The 17,653-nt window shown below is 43.4% G+C and overlaps 1 protein-coding gene across 1 annotated transcript; it reads left to right on the top strand.

Moving 5' to 3' along the window:
• Positions 1-9,813: 9,813 nt before the first annotated feature.
• On the top strand, positions 9,814-15,913 carry tlcd1 (TLC domain containing 1). The gene is made up of 4 exons (XM_018748217.2): positions 9,814-10,338; positions 11,003-11,085; positions 12,319-12,401; positions 14,084-15,913. Exons 1-4 carry the CDS (start codon positions 10,133-10,135, stop codon positions 14,486-14,488), a joined length of 777 nt encoding a protein of 258 aa, XP_018603733.1. The 5' UTR covers positions 9,814-10,132; the 3' UTR covers positions 14,489-15,913.
• The last annotated feature ends 1,740 nt before the right edge of the window (positions 15,914-17,653 follow it).

The raw sequence follows: 17,653 nt of genomic DNA, 5'->3' as shown, positions 1-17,653 counted from the left end.
TCTCCAGGCAACGCCAACCCCCGGTCCTACAGGGCGTCATCTGGGACAAAAAAGTCAGAAACGTTTCAGGGAACTGAATCGCTGAAAACAGCTGGTTTCCACTGTACTGTGTCAACGGCATCACAGGATGTAAACATATTAACACATTTGTAAAACTGATTTGTGATGAAATGAAATGGAATCATCCTTTGCAGCTTTAGAGATTTTCTCTGGAAAAAAAAAAATCTGAGATCTTATCTCAGGCAAGGGGCTTCATTTGCCCATGTCGTTGGAGACACTGTTGAACTGCTGCTGTTGAAGCAGTGAGACATACATACAGTCACTTGGACCTATTGGTGCCAAAGTGTGTGTGGACTGGAGATATCTGCATCAGCCACTTTCCACCGTCTCTCATCTGCTGAGGAACAATTTCAGATTCCATTTCATCTGAGGATGAAAAAAAGAGTTTGACCTTCGACACAGATTAAAAGAGATCATACAGCCATTGCCTATTCCTGGTGAAGATTCCACTTCCCAGTCATTTTCTATGACAAAGGGAGAGATACATGTCAAAAAGCTCAAATGACAGCCTTTGTTTATGCGCATAAGAGGCTTTTGCAGTGGGAAGAATGCCCATTTGATCCACCTAAACAATGACTAGGAGTATTTCTCAGTGGCTTTCAACAGTAGCAATGCCGCTATCAAACAGAGGATATTGCTGGTTTTCAGAATTGCAAAACGTTTCAATTCACAGGTGTCACTGAACAAAAGGCTTCAAATGTCTCTACAGATGTTACCGTCTTGTAAATGCAGAGCAGTTTATTCCAGTCCCTCTCCATGATCCAAGATCATTGGGATGTGGAGTTGCACATACGTAACCAGCAGCATCGGCAATGGCTATACGGGTTCTTCAGCAACTCGATTTCCATTTTGTAGTTCAGCGATTTACATACTCTAATCCAGAAGTAATCCACACAGATGGAAGTAGGTGACCAAATAACTTCAGATCTGCAGAACCGAAAGAGCAGTCTTCATGCCAGGTACACATAGCTTGTGTTTCGTAAGAGAGTGGCTCTATACAGTCATCATTCTGGTTGCATTTCTGTGCTTGGGGAAAACTGTAATAATTGCATCAGGGATCTATAAAATATTGTATTCCCTTGGCAAGACGCAAGAGCCATGTAGAGTGATAAAAATACTTCTATTAATGGAATGATTCATTATTTGCTCAGCCCTAAACAGAGGAAATGTGTGTTTGTGAGGAGGGAAGCAATGTTACCACGGTATGATGCAACTGAATGGATTTTTTGCAACCGGGTAAGCCAACCTTTGCAGTCACAAGAACATAATGAATTCATTTATGCATCCTTGTAGGATGCCAGTATTGAAAGACTGTGCAAGGAGAATGCACACACAAGCACCCTAATTTTGACGGACACTTTGATTTTTAAGAGCTTAAATCTAAAACAAATAGTTATCAGTGAAATTGCACAGTATATACACAATAAATACAATTTACAAAGTTGTACACACAGTCTTCATATAATGAGCCCCAGTACAAAAAAGGCCTTATGGAAATATACCCTCTCTTTTATACAATGAGCTCATAATTTAGTTCCACAGTTTTTTTCCTTTTACACAGTGATTTTATTTCCCCAACAGACATTTTATACATAAAACAGATTGTATCAGACATTTTGGAATAGGGGTACACACTTGTCTCAAATCCAACAGTTTTTGTCCCTTGGTGAAGTCAGTCTGGCCACTTTCTGGCTTAATCTAATGTATTAACCTCCAAATTAACTTGGAAACACACACACACTTTCAGAACTGCTTGTCCCATACAGGGTCACAGGGAACCGGAGCCTACCCAGCAACACAGGGCATAAGGCCGGAGGGGGAGGGGACACACCCAGGACAGGACGCCACTCTGCCACAAGGCACCCCAAGCAGGACTCAAACCCCAGACCCACCAGAGAGCAGGACCCAGTCCAACCCACTGCGCCACCGCACCCCCAACTTGGAAACAATGACTGCTAATGTACAAGTGGGGATCTAATTGTGGTAGTTGGACTTTTTTATATAGGAACTAGATGGAAAAGATACTCCTTTAAGTTGTTTATTACAACAGTCGTACTTCTTCCATAACAAAGCAAATATGTGCTTCTTATCATAATGAGTTTCAACCAATGACATCCACAGATCAAGGTAAATCTGCAACAAAAGTGAAATTTGAGATTCAGTATTGTTATTAATTCTTGTCCCTGATGCTGTTCTCCAAAGCAGTTTACTGTCTTTAACAACTTATGGTTATTTAGCTATTTTCACAGCAAGGTGTTTTTAGCTGAAGTAACTTAAGACCTAGAGCAGAAGCAGGATTTGAAACAGAATCTTCTGATTGTAAGGGAGTGGTTTTAACACTTATCCCTTAAGAGTAACTTTTAAAAATTAACTTTAAATATTTGACTTCCGGGGGCATAGTGGCACAGTGGGTGGGACCAGGTCCTGCTCTCCAGTGGGTCTGGGGTTCAAGTCCCGCTTGGGGTGCCCTGTGATGGACTGGTGTCCCGTCCTGGGTGTGTCCCCACCCCCTCCGTCCTTATGCCCTCTGTTGCCGGGTAGGCTCCGGTTCCCCGCGACCCTGTATGGGACAAGCGCTTCAGAAAGCGTGTGTGTGTATTTAACTTCCACGTTAAGTCGAAAAGTATCTGCAGTAACTTTTTGTACAAACATTATTGAGGAAACGTTTTATTAACTAAATTCCTTTCATTATTTGTTTTAAAAAAAAACTTAAAAAAATTAATATCCTTAATTTAGTTTCACTAAAGCCTTCATTCTGAGATCCAATGATCGCCTAATACAGGGGTGTAGTACATTATTTGCACAGTGAAAGACATAGACAGTAATCTTGTAAACTTCATTTTCTTTTACCACAAATGTTTCTGAGCCAAATCTTCAAAATGTTTCTATCCATGGTGTACCTTCCCTGATGCGCTATGCTTCCTGGATGAAATCTGAATAAATATCTTTTATTCTGGTGTTGGGGGTGTGGTGGCGCAGTGGGTTGGACCGCAGTCCTGCTCTCGGGTGGGTCTGGGGTTCAAGTCCCCCTTGGGGTGCCTTGCAGCGGACTGGCGTCCCGTCCTGGGTGTGTCCCCTCCCCCTCCGACCTTACACCCTGTGTTGCCGGGTAGGCTCTGGTTCCCCGTGACCCCGTAAAGGACAAGTGGTTCTGTAAGTGTGTGTGTGTGTGTGTGTGTGTGTGTATTCTGGTGTTCAATTTATTTTGGGTGATGTGTCTTTTGTCCAGGAATTGATTGTTTTTTCCATAACAAACATCATCATAATTCAACCATATTGACAACAAAAATTCATCTAAAAGGAGGATTTTATAGAAAAAATAAGAGGTACAATGTATTATACTACGTGAATCAGTTTACAGTGGGGTGCATGGTGGCGCAGCGGGCTTGGCTGGGTCCCACTTGCTGGTGGGTTTGGGGTTTGAGTCCCACTTGGGCTGCCTTGCAACGGACTGGCATCCCATCCTGCATGTGTTCCCTCCCCCTCCAGGCTTGCGCCCTGTGTTGCCAGGTTAGGCTCTGGCTTGCTGCAACCCCGTATGGGACAAGTGGTTTCAGACAGTGTGTGTGTGTGTGTGTGTGTGTGTGTGTGTGTGAGAGTAGCTGCATACAGGCTTTTCCATTATTAGAGAAATTATTTAGGAAAATTTTAAACTTAACACACACGTACACATTTATCAAGCACTTACGAGAGACCTTTACCATCTCAGATCACAGTAAATTGAACACACAGTACTCTGCATAATTCAGCTCTACTAATAACTATTAGCCTCCTTCTGTATTTCCCATACGAGTAGATGCTGTTATTTCTCTACACCTCAAAAATCTTGACTGCTCACATGCAGAGGAGTCAGGAATGGATCCATGTGACTTTTGAAAGACGATTACTGAACATTAAGGACTCCATCATATGCGCACGGTTTGTGGGTTTCTCTTTCAGCTGGAGGAGCATCAACTCTGGTTCCCTTCGGCTTTTTAAGGAAGTAACAATTTTGTTGGAGGCGCAGCAGAAAAGACTAGTTGCTCTCTGTGCTCCATGGGGATGAAAGAAAAAAGGTTTCCAAGAAAGTTTCCAAGTCTACCAAAACCAGAAGAGGCCATAAACATGAGCCTCCAAGAACTGGCTGAACTGAAGGCGAGATGATGCAAGACCAGCATGATTCCCTGTCAGTGAGGGTGGGGATTAGAAGAAGCCTCTGTCCATCCATTTCACAGCCATCACAGCAACTAACAGGATGCTTTTCAACATGCACCTACGGCACAGAGAGTGAGTCAGAGAGGGAGATGGCACTCTGTGCTGCATTCAGATGTGAAAGGCTCAGCCAGTGCGTGCAGGATGCAGTGTTCCATGTGGTCGACCCCATTCTCACAGTCCATGGGAGATCCAAGCTGCGTGATTTACGGCCACTGGGGAAGTTTCAGCCATTCTCCTCCCATGTGTGGTGCATATTTCAGGGCTTAATGTCTTTGCAGCTGCAGTTTCGGTGAGCACCCTGCCCCGCTGTAACACATTCCTCTTCGCTGAATGGCCTGTGTGCCGAGGGCTTGGACAACGAGTCTTACAGGCAAAGTGGACAACTCAAGTATGTGTGCCAGCTGGCCTGGAGAGAAAGAGCTTTGTGAGTGTTGGTATTTGCTGATGTGACCAAACAAAAAATGTGGGAACTTGATGGTTTTGATTTTTTCGTACCATACTTAACAGCTACTTTCTTCACTTGAAAATTGTAAATAGGCCGAATGTTCACTATATGGAGTAATTTTAACGTCGCTCTTATTATTTCTCAGGCGGTGCCATGTCGATTTCGATTTCATATTATCAATGTCTCTCAACAGCATTTCGGTTACTCCAACATCTGTGGCTGTAAACAGAAATCACACTCTCAGGAGCAGCAAAAAAGTGAGAAAGAGATGTATAAATCAAGGAAGCTTTGCATATTTACATCAGCTTCAGACAGTGATGATGGAATGCAGGATAATGCAGTATGGCTTCCTGCTGGGGGAAATCAGGAAATAAGCAGCAGGGTTCGAGAGGAGGTGATATGGACTGTCTGCTGTCCTGAGCTGGGGTAGGTAGACAGCACCGACCGCTTTCAGTGGTCAAGTAAGGACTGGCATCTGTCTGTGAGCAGAACGTCCCTTTCTGGTGTAGATGCAACTATGTGAGCCTTACCAAAAAGGCATTTTGCTGCTGGAAATAAACCCAGGAACATTTTACAATTTAGAAAACATGGCAACATCGTGCAGTCCTGGTATCCCTCACACTGGCACTAACTGATTTGTTGGCATGAAGGATGTTTACACAAGTATGAGGAACAGATGACACTGGCTAAAGCCCTTCAGAAATTAGTCTGCAGTTGTTCAGTTTTTGTTCAGCAGTTAAAAAAAAAAAAAAAAAAAACAGCTGTCTATTTCAGAAGAATAATGCAGAAATACTATAATCGTTATCGTTGAGGCAGGAAAGAATGACAGATCGCTGAAGAAAAATATTGATCAATACAGAAAATTTGGAACATTGTTTCAGTTGTAAAAAGCAGAGAATTCGATAGCAGTGTAAGTCTCATCAACGGAAGCAAACCCAACTGCATCATCGATGTGACAAAGCACTGTTAAGAAGCGCGCACACAATCAGAGCTGTGAATCACTCGTGTCAGGACTGGCCAAACAGAAGTGAAAAGATCTATTTTAATCTGTATTTTTCTGCTGTGAAGCTACAGTAAAACAGTCTCTGTTTCTTCATAGTGGAGACTTACATAACAGTTACTCTTGCATTTCTATTTTGGTAAATGGTAAATGAAAAATGTTTCTGTGTCCGATGGAGCAGCCATTGCTACAAAGAGTCTGAACCCTCTGTATGGTTCGGCTTCTGTCTGGAGATGTGATCGCTAATCTACAATGGTCAAATTCCCATGATAGATTGTCTATATACGCGTGCATTGCAGACATTGATAAACTTCTGCTCTACTTTTGCTTAATCATCTTGAGAAACTTTACAGAAGTAATGGTCAATCTTGGTCCCTGTCACGTTCTCCGCATCTAGCACCTCTGCGACACCTGCCGTTCCCTGATGGGAACGACTATAAAGAGGGAAGCCGAGGAAGCCCAGACGCGGAACCTTGTTTGCCTCCTTGTTTCCCTGCGAACCGTATTACTGAGAGACCCATTACGACTTCGACCCTTTGCCTGTTTCTTCCTGACCACGTTCTTTGCCTAGCCCTTTCTACAACGTTTGCTGATCGCCTGACCCTCGCCTGCCCCTCGACTACGATTATGGATTCTGATTCGGCCTCCGTGCACGTCGATCCGAACACTCTGCACTTGAGTCCATCCGCGCTACGCGCAACCGTGACAGTCCCGAAGACCCGTTCCATTTCCATCAATTTCTCCGAGCTGTACATCGCTTTGAAGCATCTGCTAAATGAATAAGAGTAAAGGTAACAAATAACACCAACTAAGCCTAAATTACTTCACGCAGTAAATTACACCCAGTAAATTACTTTCCCCATTCAGCCTGAACTAGGGGACAACTGGTAGTGTAGTGGCTAGAGCAACTCCTTTTAGCTCCAAAGGTTGTAGGTTTGATCCCCACCTCTGACTGTAGTACCCTTGAGCAAGGTACTTACCTTAAAATTGCTCTACTAGAATAACCCAGCTGTACAAATGGGTAAATAAGTATAGGTAGACTAACATTGTAAGTTGCTTTGGAGAAAAGCATCAACTGAATGAGTAAATGTAAATTACTCACTACCTCTCTGTGCAGATGAATGACTGTTAATGATCAGTTTCAAAAACCTTTTGGTGGAAGGGCCACTATTGTTTTGCTCGGGTTCATGCCCGTATAATTGTTCAAGTCTTCCGTACGTGTGGCATGCATGCCTGCTTACCTGAGTCAGCTCGTAAAAAGGCACGCAGACACCCGACAATTACGTCCAAAAGCTGCTGTTTTTCATCCGTGACTCGTCCCCAGTTAGACGCGCAACCATTTTCTGCATTCCGCAATAATGACTGAGCCTCTCAGACCTCAGTTCCTTGTCTGTCACATAACTTTGGTGTGATCACTGGTCTTCTCTCTACCAGAAGTGCGAGGTCAGAATTCCCGAAAGGACACTTACTGACCCCATGGCATCACTACAATGGAGGGAGCCTCTCTCACTTTATCTCAGTCCATGTTCTCCAGCACTTGCGCACGCCAGGATAACAGTGATGTTCACTAAGTCCTGCGCCATACAGTCAGGAAAGAGGGGGTAAATCAACATGGTAACAATGCAAGCCAGTGCAACACGGGATCTTTGAGAAACAGGCCAGAAAGGTTGGGATCATCATAACCACTGAAAGGTCACGGGGTCAAAGGATTACTACTGTAAAAACATTGCTTCTGCAGTTTCTTTGTTTGAGAGCAGACTGGCTGCACTGACAGAACCAACCAAAAAACCCGTTTTTCAAACTGGAACACTTTCGCCTTCCTTCTTTTGTTCGGCACAAAGGGAACAAAACGAAGCGCAAACCAAATGCTTCGCAGAAACGACAAATTTGGGACAATTGCGCCTTCTAGTGTCAGTACTGCTGTCATGGACGAAGGAGCGGAACACGGTACAGGGTTGTAAAATGAAGTGCGATACAGTAGGACTACTGGAGAAACCGGGGCAAAAGTGCTTCTCTTTTGGCCTCATGCTTTCCATTTCTTGTTTATTCATAACTGAAATACACAGCTGTGTTGATATATCACATGATGATCATTAACATTATGATCACCCCGATCAGGACAAGCGGCTATTGAAGTGGTATTATGATTATCATTAAAATTTCTTTGCTGTTGTTAAACAAAAAACATCTAAGGCTCTCGTCAGAACAGAGCTGTCAAATGACAAGCTTACTTTCGTTTGTAAATTGCGTAGAAATCGGCACAGTTTTGCAGGAGCTGGATGGTACGAGAGAATATGGGTTTGATCAGTCAGTGTGGAGTTTGCATCTTCTCCCCGTGTCTACATGTCTTCCCTCTGGGTGCTCTGGTTTCCTCCCTCAGTCCAAAGACATGAAGTTCAGGTGAATTGGTGACTGTAAATGGCCCATAGTGTGTGACCTGTGATTCAGAATCAAATAAATATATTAACATGCATTCTCGTGAAGCTCTTTTAAAAAATAGTTTGCTAAAGACAATTTAACAGCTTAGCTGGAAAACAACTGAGAATCCAGAACCTCTGGTTAATAAATGGACATATAAATGTTTTATTGTTTAAATCAAAATTAAATCAGTTAAACAATAATTTTAATAAAGGGACATTGTTCCAATGTCTGAACTTAACTAAATACCTTTGCTGTCAACTGAAGGTCTTACAAACATTGTTAAATGGCTTATTTATTCATTTGTATTTTATATGTGGGGGGTGTGGTGGCACAGCGGGCTTGGCTGAGTCCTGTTCTCTGGTGGGTTTGGGGTTAAAGTCCTGCTTGGGCTGCCTTGTGACAGACTGGTGTCCCATCCTGGGTGTGTCCCCTCCCCCCTCAACTCTGTGCCCTGTGTTGCCGGGTTAGGCTCCGGTTCGCTGTGACCCCGCTTGGGATAAGCGGTTTCAGTCAGTGCGTGTGTGTATTTTATATGGGTGGGGTACGGTGGGTAGCACTTCTGCTTCAAACTGCCTGAGCAGTGTGACTGGATGTGGGTTCGATCATGTTCTCCCCATGTTTTTGCGGGTTTCCTCCCACAGGCCAAAGACGTGTTTCAAGTGAACTGGTGACTGTAAATTGTATTTAATGTATGTTTATGTGTGTGAATGTATGTCACGTTGCTCTGCTGTATACAGGGGTAAATTGTTGAGCCTTTACTGTGATGTCACTAACATTGTAAGTCATCTTCCACAAAGACGTCAGCTAAATTATACCTAGCAATCACCATGGACTATTATATCACATCACTTTGGAGAAAAGCGTCCATTAGATGTACGTACAGTTTGACACTTATTACAAGCGTTTTATCATGACAAATTGAAATTGGGAAAAACTGAGAATGAAAACAGACAGGAAAGTTCAAGTGCAATAATGAGAGGACAGATTATCTCATGCATGAATTCCTGCTTGATTATCACAGAGGTGTAAATTCACACATGGGACCTGAAGGCGCTGGCCGAATTTTAAATGCAGCGGTGGAGGTCAGGAGAATTCCTGTTTCTCAGATTAAGCTTGGAATGCTGTGTTAGTTTTTATACTCATGAATATGCATGAATAATGAAGTGACTTTTATAAATTGTGTATTTACTGACAAAGCTGGGATCTGTCTAAAACCACTATTCCAGACTTGTGGCCACGATGCCAATTGCAGGAAAATCTGACCCTATACTGAATCCTGCAGTACTGCCCATAACCAGTTATCCTAAGACAGGGTCACAGGAGTACGCCCAAAACGCGTTTCAACAAAACCATCTCACTGAAAGGCTCACAAGTCTTGAGAAACACAGATTCATTCTGGGGAGGTGTGTGTTAAAAGAACAAGCAATTCAACAACCAAAAGGAAGCAGCTGCGTGAAACAAAATTTTCCACTGCGCATACCAGAAATACATTAAGCCAGAACAAAAAATGTTTTTTTTCCTTTGTATTATTATTATTATTATGTGCTTATTCACTTATTTCTTTAGTATAAAGTTCATCTGCTTCAGTTGCATTTGTTTTGTATGCAAACTTTGTCCCTCCCACAGTTTCCAAGATTTCTGGAATCAAGTCGCCACCCACAGTCCGTTCGTCTCCACTCGGAGACTGGGAGGGGAAGCGTTCAGCGGAGCTGGGCGGTCTGTCTCAGGGAGCCTCGAGCACACGCTCGGCGGCTGGGAAATGTGAGACAGACATTCTTCCATTGGTGCCACCAAAATGTTGTCGGCAAGGGAGCTCGGTGGGGGGGCATGCTTGGAAAAAGTTGTCACACGCCCACTGGGCCTGGCTTCCATCCTCGTCGCAGGATTCTCCTCTCCCTGACACGCTCTCAGAGATACGCACACACACACACACACACGCACACGCGGTACGAAGTAGGAGAGCGGGGAGGACCACGTGAGGGAGGAAGGAGAAGAGAGATCGAGAGGAGAAGATGGAGGGCTCGCTCTCCGTGCTGCAGCGGCACCCTGGCCTGTCGGTGGCCGCCTTCTCCTTGGTGTTCAGGGCCGTCCACAAGCTGCTCCGTGCCCTGCCGCTGCCCAAAGGCGTGTGCCGTGATGAGTTCCGCGTGTGGAAGTGGAGGAATCTCTCGGTGTCCCTGGTGCACTCGATGCTCACGGGGCCCTGGGCTGTCACCTGGTAAGTGAAGAGTGCCTGCCGGCTGCTGCGTCTGGGCCTCTGGGTCTCTGGGGTGAGATGGCTGTTTGGGCACTAACAGGCAGCGTGGAGGACCGATTGCCAGGATAAGCCCAGCATGTGAAGTCAGGCAGCACCACAGAGAACGCTGGGGAAGTCAAAAGGCCAGGCAGTAAATGAAACGTGTGGACAGGTGAGGAAAAAGGACACAGCAGTGGCACGGCTGCAAGACAATTTGTCCAAAGTGCAAAGGTGAAACTTGGGCAGCGTTACAGCTGGCGGGTGAGGTTCGCCTACCCCAGCGCGTACTGATACTAAATTCAGAGCTTTTTGAAAAACAAGTCATCAGAACAAAATCCATTTGACATTTGCTGACTTGTTTTTCTAAAGCTAAAGGAGCGGAACAGGAAAGACCTGTTATGAACTGCAAAATCAGAGAGAGACTTACCGTACTTTGTTGCCTGCTCTTTCACTTTGCAGTTTTGACTTTGCGATGCCTTGATCACTTACCGAGTATTTACTGCATGGGTAACTATTTAAATCCCAAGGTATCCCTTCTGGCGCTTCAGTCTGCATGCTTCTTTTGGAAAAATTGTGCTCCTTGCCTACTGCTGGTAGTGGTTCCCCCACTCTCAGAGTTACACTGCTCTTTGGTGCCCCTCTCCAGTGTGCTGCTGTCACCAGAGATGCTGGACAACATGTACTCATCCTACACACCCCTCTCATACCTCCTCATCTGCACCTCCACAGGTCAGTCACGGTTTGTCCCTGTCAAACATCATGTTGCCTTTTTTGCCAATACAGACATTTGGTTTGTCCTAAAATACATTAAGAGCCAAGACCCCCCACTAAGGCTACATGGCCTTGATGTTTACCTCTGGACACTTGAGCAGCCTTCAGCAATTCTCCCAAGTAACCCCTGCATGGCTCCTGGCACAAAACTAATAAAAGAAAAAGCAGAATGATGACATTAACTGAATGTTATTAAGAAGGTGCGCATAGCTGACAAGCGGGAGGAGACAAAGTCGGTTGCTGTCACATCTTCCTTTTTTATACTGTCTGTTCCTTTATGAATTCCTCTGTAATGGAGCTACTTAGGATCACCGTACTCAGTCTGTTGGAAGTTGCGATAATGAGAAATAACTAACATGGTTTTTGTTCACAGTCGACGAGAGAGGGTAAAAGCACTTTGACAAGGTAATGGGCTTGATCTTAGATACATGACTTTTTACTTTGTAAGGTTTGTATTTGGTTGTTTTTCTGCACTATAAAGGTTTTAAACCTATCCTTTTAGATCTGGTTTTTACACAGTAAGGTTAATAGTCATAAATCTAAGCAAAACAAATATTACTTAGTTAATGCATTGAAATACTGTAATGTAAGGTAATTTAAGACGCAGGCAGACAGGTCCTTCCAGTTGGACATGGGTAGGTGCAGTCATCCATCTCTGGGGCAAAGGATTTGACAGTGATGATAAACTAGGAAACTAATGGGAGAAACGTGTTAAGACATGTGTGTTGCAACATTAAATTTTTTGTGGCTTGCAAACCAGTGTTACACTGTCCTGACTGAGAGGATTGTTCTTCTAATTCTGCTGTTATTCTTCCAAAGCAACTTATAATGTTACACATTTACTAAATTACACAGAGCGATATTTTTACTTGGGAAACGTGGGGTTAGTGCCTGCATCAATGGTGCAAGAGCAGGAGTGGGATTCAAACCAGGAATCTTCAGACTGTAAGGAAGTGATCCTGATCATGAGAGTACCTGTTGTGCCCTGTCTCTGTGTGTACCTGCACAGAGAGAGTGTGTTTCACTGATGTATGTATGAGTGACCCAGTGTAAGTAGTGTATCTAGCAGTGTAAGTCACCTGGGCTGATAAAACTACATAGAGTTCATTGGAAGTCACTTTGGAGAAAAGCATCTGCTAAGTGAATAAGTGTAAATGTACCTGACATAGTCCTGATTTTTTTTCTTCACAGGGTACTTTGTTCAAGATGCTGGTGACATCATCCTAACTGGGCATGCCAGGGGGTCTTGGGAATTCCTTCTTCACCATGCTCTGGTAAGTCTGCCCTCAGTCACTTTGTAGTCAGTTTACATCTTAGTCCAAAGATATGCTGTTCAGGTGGATTGGTGACTCTAAAAAGTCACCCATAGTGTGTGTGAGTGACAGGGAGAATGTGTATTTCACTGATGTATGGATGAGTGACCCATTGTAAGTAGTGTATCTAGCAGTGTAAATCACCATGGTGAATAAGGTGTGTGGACTCATAACACTCCATAAAGTTCATTGGAAGTTGCTTTGGAGAAAAGCGTCTGCTAAACGAAATAATGTAAAGTGTCCCTTTGCAAGTCACTGCTGGTGAAGCTGCAGCCTCTGCGAGGGCTACCCCTGGTCTTGCGTGCAGAAACAATGGGGACATTCTGACTCCAGCACACAGCAGCTCATTCACGTGGCTGAGTGACCGCACGTCCCTGGTCGTGACAGAACAACACACACTTTGTGCAGGGGGTTGTGACCGGAGCATGGGGGAGAGGTGGCATGTCACAGTTCTTTTTGTATATCTTCGTCCATGTCTCCCCAATCTATTATGCAGATGCGTTGTGTTCCCTATGATACTCTCCACAAAACAGTCAGACATACCAGCGCAGACACACAGAGACACACACTCCAACAGAGAGAGACAGAGAATCACAGGGTAACACGAGTATGTGTAAAAGATTACGAAATGTGCAAACAAACAGGCACTTGAACACAAGCTGCGTCACATTCACAGAAATGAAACACTTATATGCTTGTGCATGTACAAATACACCCTCAAACACTTTGATATAGTATGCAATCTCAAAACAACAACAGAACAAGGAGTAAAGCAGTAAAGCACACAGTAACTGGGAACATTATACAATGCTGATCATTTCCAAACACAGGCATAAAGAGGAATTGAAAAAATCCCCCCAAAATTTCAAGGAAACCTAAATTGGCCCTCCACTATTTGTATATGAGTATTGTTGGTAATGTTTTTGGTCCTCCAAATACAAGCTGTCTTGGAATACAAATCAAGACATGAAATCAAACCACAAGGAAGGCTGGAGGGTTCCTTCTCGGTCACTGTCAGGGGAAGTAGCGTCACAAATACACATGGAAGGTGATGTGACTGCGAGGGGAGAAGATACAACAGAGGAGTGGGGGAAAGGGCCATCAAAGTGACAATGCAGTAGGAGAATAACACACCAGCACACACTGCCCAGTATAACTACTGCAGAAGGTGCTTAAACTTCACTCAAGTTAATTTGGTCACAACAGCACAAATCCCAACAAAGTGGAAAGGGAGCTAGGGCACCTTGTAGTGCGTGGTTAGTGGGGCTGCCTTCGGCCCCGAAGGCCTCAGCTTCGCATATCACCTTCAGCTGTAGTACCCTTGAGCAAGGTATTTACCCTGAATTGCTCCAGTAAAATTACCCAGCTACATACTGTAAATGGGTAAATTGTAGGCAGATTAACAGGGTAAATTGCTTTGGAGAAAAGCGTCAGCTAAATGAATAAATGGAACTTAAGGCTGGTTAAAGACTAGGATAGTCCTCTTGAATACCAAGCACGTTTTTTTGGGGAGGCCTTCTCCCATCCACAGACCACACGACAGGAATAACAACTGTACCATATTTGACTATTCAGATCTGGGACACATCCTGTGCACTATGTGGGTCCACTAGCATCTACTTAGCAGGTCTCTCTCCTTGCAGGTGATCTGGTGCTTCCTGTACACGCTGTTCACTCGGCACTATGTGGCAGGTGCTGTGGTTGCCCTCTTTGTGGAGGTGAACAGTGTCTTCCTGCACACACGGCTGCTGCTCAAGCTGGCAGGGGCACAGTCATCCCGACTGTACGGCCTCAACCGGCTCATAAACCTGTTCACTTATGTGCTTTTCCGCTTGAGTGCGCAGGCCTACCTCACCTGGTACATACTGAGGAATTACTCCTGGCTCGACCACGCCGGATATTTCCTCAGCAGCATGATGCTCATGAACATCATGATCCTGGTGTACTTCTACCGCCTGCTGCGGGCGGACTTTCTACCCCGTGGCAAGGGCCACCTGGCCCACAATGGCATGCAACATGGCAGCTCTAAAAAGTTTCTCAGCGATTAACGCAACAATTATTTTGATGTTTTTGGTTGTGTTCTGGCTTCTGGACTTGTTTTGCATTCTCATACAGGGAGTCGAGAGTTCTGTCTCACATTACCTATGCATTATTTTGAATCCATGCCTTCATGTCCTGTCCACTGCCCCTGTGAAAACCACCTACTGTACGCATCTCGCCCTCAACCACCTCCAGTACTTTCAGAACACCTGCGTTACACGTCAACTAATCTTTGCCAAGTCCAGAAGTATATCCCAAGTCTGCGTGTGGCGGACTAACAAACGGACAATAACTCGGTCTTCAACACAGTTTGATGGCCCTGGTGCCAAGTGTCACTAGGCTCTGGAACTTCCGCTTTGGAATGGAGGCCTGAATGAAAGAGAAAGAGGCAGTTCAAGAACAAGTGAGGCTATGGCACTTGGCCTTACCGTCTCAGCACCAGTATTGTCTGCATGAAGCCCAAGTGGTTGAAGGACTGCCAGCTTGTGAAATCACCACACTTAAAATAGCCCCACAAACTCTTCATCTCACACTGGATGTGACAGAGAGACGTGGTTTACATGTATACTAAAATACCTTCAAGATGTTTTGGAGTTGACAAACCTTACCATCTCACTACACATAAAAACATTTTAATGAAGAACAATTTTTGTACTGTAACTTTTTCAAAATGAAGGTGGTACAAAGACATGACTTAGCTACGTGTTTATGAGTTATGTTTTGTGAAAATTTAATTCTGGGAAGGGAATATTAGAACAAACTGGTGCACACACCCAGCGGTCAATCATGTACACATCGCTTATAAATCTCCCGTAACCTTCACGCTCCTGCATGTGCTGTTTTGTGCAAACCCACCACCACCCCACCTTGACCTCTCCTTTGTCCAGTGGTGTCCCATATTGGGAGGCAATAGATCCAGAAGGCTTATTACTGCAGGGCTCCAGAAAGCTGAAGAGTATGTGGTAGAACTTGATGAAATGAATGCTGCAAACATCACATTCACTTTGTACAGACCACATTCTACCAACATTTAATTATACTATCTAAGCAACCACCCAGTCTGCCAACATTCCCCAGAGAACTAGAATTAGTCAAATGGTTGCAAGAAGGCATTTAAATAATTTTCAATGTTGTCGCTTTGTAAGTATATTCCAAGTTAATATAAAGCTAGAAATATGAAATATGATCCACATCATGATGATTCAAAAACATCTTGAGACAAGAACAAATTCTTTTCCCGATTTTATAGGAATCTTGATTATTAGAAGATACAAATACAACATGGGCCAGACACTATTTTCCGAGAATATGCTGCTCCCTAGTGGAATTTAACACGTGGTGCTGTGTAGGGGCAGTACCAGGCTCTTCTAGGAGAAGGAGGTTCAACCTTTGTCCTGGGAACTGCTGTGTATGATGAACCAAAACCATTAGTGCAGGAGACTTTTTCAGTCTTGTGAAACCAAATTTGTGCAGGTTGGACAACTTAGGAAAGGCTTGCTTTGCAGTGAATGTTTAATTTATTTATAAATTCCTAAAAATTAACCAAAATTGTATTAATGAATGGATGAATGAATAAATGAATGAATGAACTTTATAAACTAGTATTGCACCTGATTTTTTGTTAATGTTTTGCTTATTTAGATAAGTACTCCAATCAAAAAGTCCTCTAGGATTTCATACTTTTATCCACTTATTTATTCTGTAGCAGAAATTATTTTCACAACACAAAAAGTATCTCTAAGTGTCTGGAAACCTATTATGCTAATAAGTTCTATGATTTCATTCACGGTAGACAAATACGGTATATTAAACACTTTGGTCATCAGCATCTTTATAGAGTGAACTTTGGGCATAAATCATATTATCAAAATGTAGTTCCTTGATAAGTATGTAAGAGTAATCAGCATAAGTTCCATAACTTCATTAAAAAAGAATCTGGATTGTGGTTTAACAAAAAAATAGAATGGGACAAGTCAAACTTCCTTGTAAGTGTTTCAAATGGCTGAGTGAATTCTGTTCCAGGAAGCTTCAATCCAATCATATTTGCATAATAAATGTATGTGGGTGGAATGGCTGTACATTTAATTCACAGTCAAAGCGTCCCTGGGAATATCCTACAAAGATGCTCTAGAAGAAGGTAAGACTCTGTGAAAGAGTTTTAAGTTTTGTTCTTAGACAGACAGGGAGGTGCAGGCAGAGGAGGCGGTCATTCTTTTTTGTGCAGTCATGTTCTGTAACCCCCTGGGTTAATTAATCCACTTTCTTCCTTGAGCAGTCTGAAATTCTCTATGTGGCCTTCATACTGTCTCAAATGAGTTTGCTGCCATAACTACAAAACAGTTATTATAAAAAACTATATGACCAATGACCATTGTAGTACATTTTTCCAAATTACGATACTTATCGGTAAAACGCCAGAGAACAACATGGTATGGGGAAAAGCGGAACGAAGCCAAACAGGCAACAGAATGTCAGAACTTCTTAATTGCTGCCTCTATTGCGTTCTATCTTTTTCAGTCAGTCTGCCTCTTCTCACTGTGAACCAAGGGTTCAAAGTAATTGGGGGATTCATAAGCAATCAGTAGGCATGACAACCAGAAGCAGATACTTGTGTGCAGTAAAAAGGAAGGAGCCAATGCAAATACATGTAAATGTTTGTGTACAGTAGCTAGGAAAACGGCATGGCAACTACAGCAAGGTGTTTGTGTATGGTAACTAGGCAGGGAGGTACAGCAACTAGATGTCGGAGCTTTTGCGCACAGTAGCTAGGGGGGCATATTCCCTCCCCTTGCTGCAACATGCCGGACTAATGTTTCCATAATTAAATACAAAAGCATTGAAAAACTAAACAAGATAGGGGTTATAAGGACCAGAGTGAAAAACCTGCTTCATATAAAATCAAAACTAAATGATGCGAACAAACTCAACTAAAGCTTAAGACTTAAGTGCCTCGCTTAGAACTAACCTATGCAAATGTGTCATTTTTTAAAGGCTTGCTATCTAAAAAGCAGAATATGCACCCTGGGCAAATCTCAATCTTAATATCCTACTGTAACAACTGAATCTGAATCTGAGAATTCTTCTTCACTTTTTGCCCAAGTAATAATCATAATGGTACCGCTGCTAAAAAGAAAAAAATCTGCCATCCACGACTTTGACAAAGTTACGCATCT

The sequence above is a fragment of the Scleropages formosus genome, chromosome 10 (assembly GCF_900964775.1).
Source record: "Scleropages formosus chromosome 10, fSclFor1.1, whole genome shotgun sequence".
NCBI classification, from domain to species: Eukaryota; Metazoa; Chordata; class Actinopteri; order Osteoglossiformes; family Osteoglossidae; genus Scleropages; species Scleropages formosus.
This window is presented reverse-complemented; position numbering and strand designations above follow the sequence as displayed.

What these genes read in the sequence shown, in the direction of transcription:
- tlcd1 (XM_018748217.2), top strand. Translation starts at nt 10,133, where the DNA reads ATGGAGGGCTCGCTCTCCGTGCTGCAGCGGCACCCTGGCCTGTCGGTG. An exon ending in GGGCCCTGGGCTGTCACCTG is followed by an intron (nt 10,339 to 11,002) that starts GTAAGTGAAGAG and finishes GCCCCTCTCCAG; the next exon opens with TGTGCTGCTGTCACCAGAGA. An exon ending in CCTCATCTGCACCTCCACAG is followed by an intron (nt 11,086 to 12,318) that starts GTCAGTCACGGT and finishes TTTTCTTCACAG; the next exon opens with GGTACTTTGTTCAAGATGCT.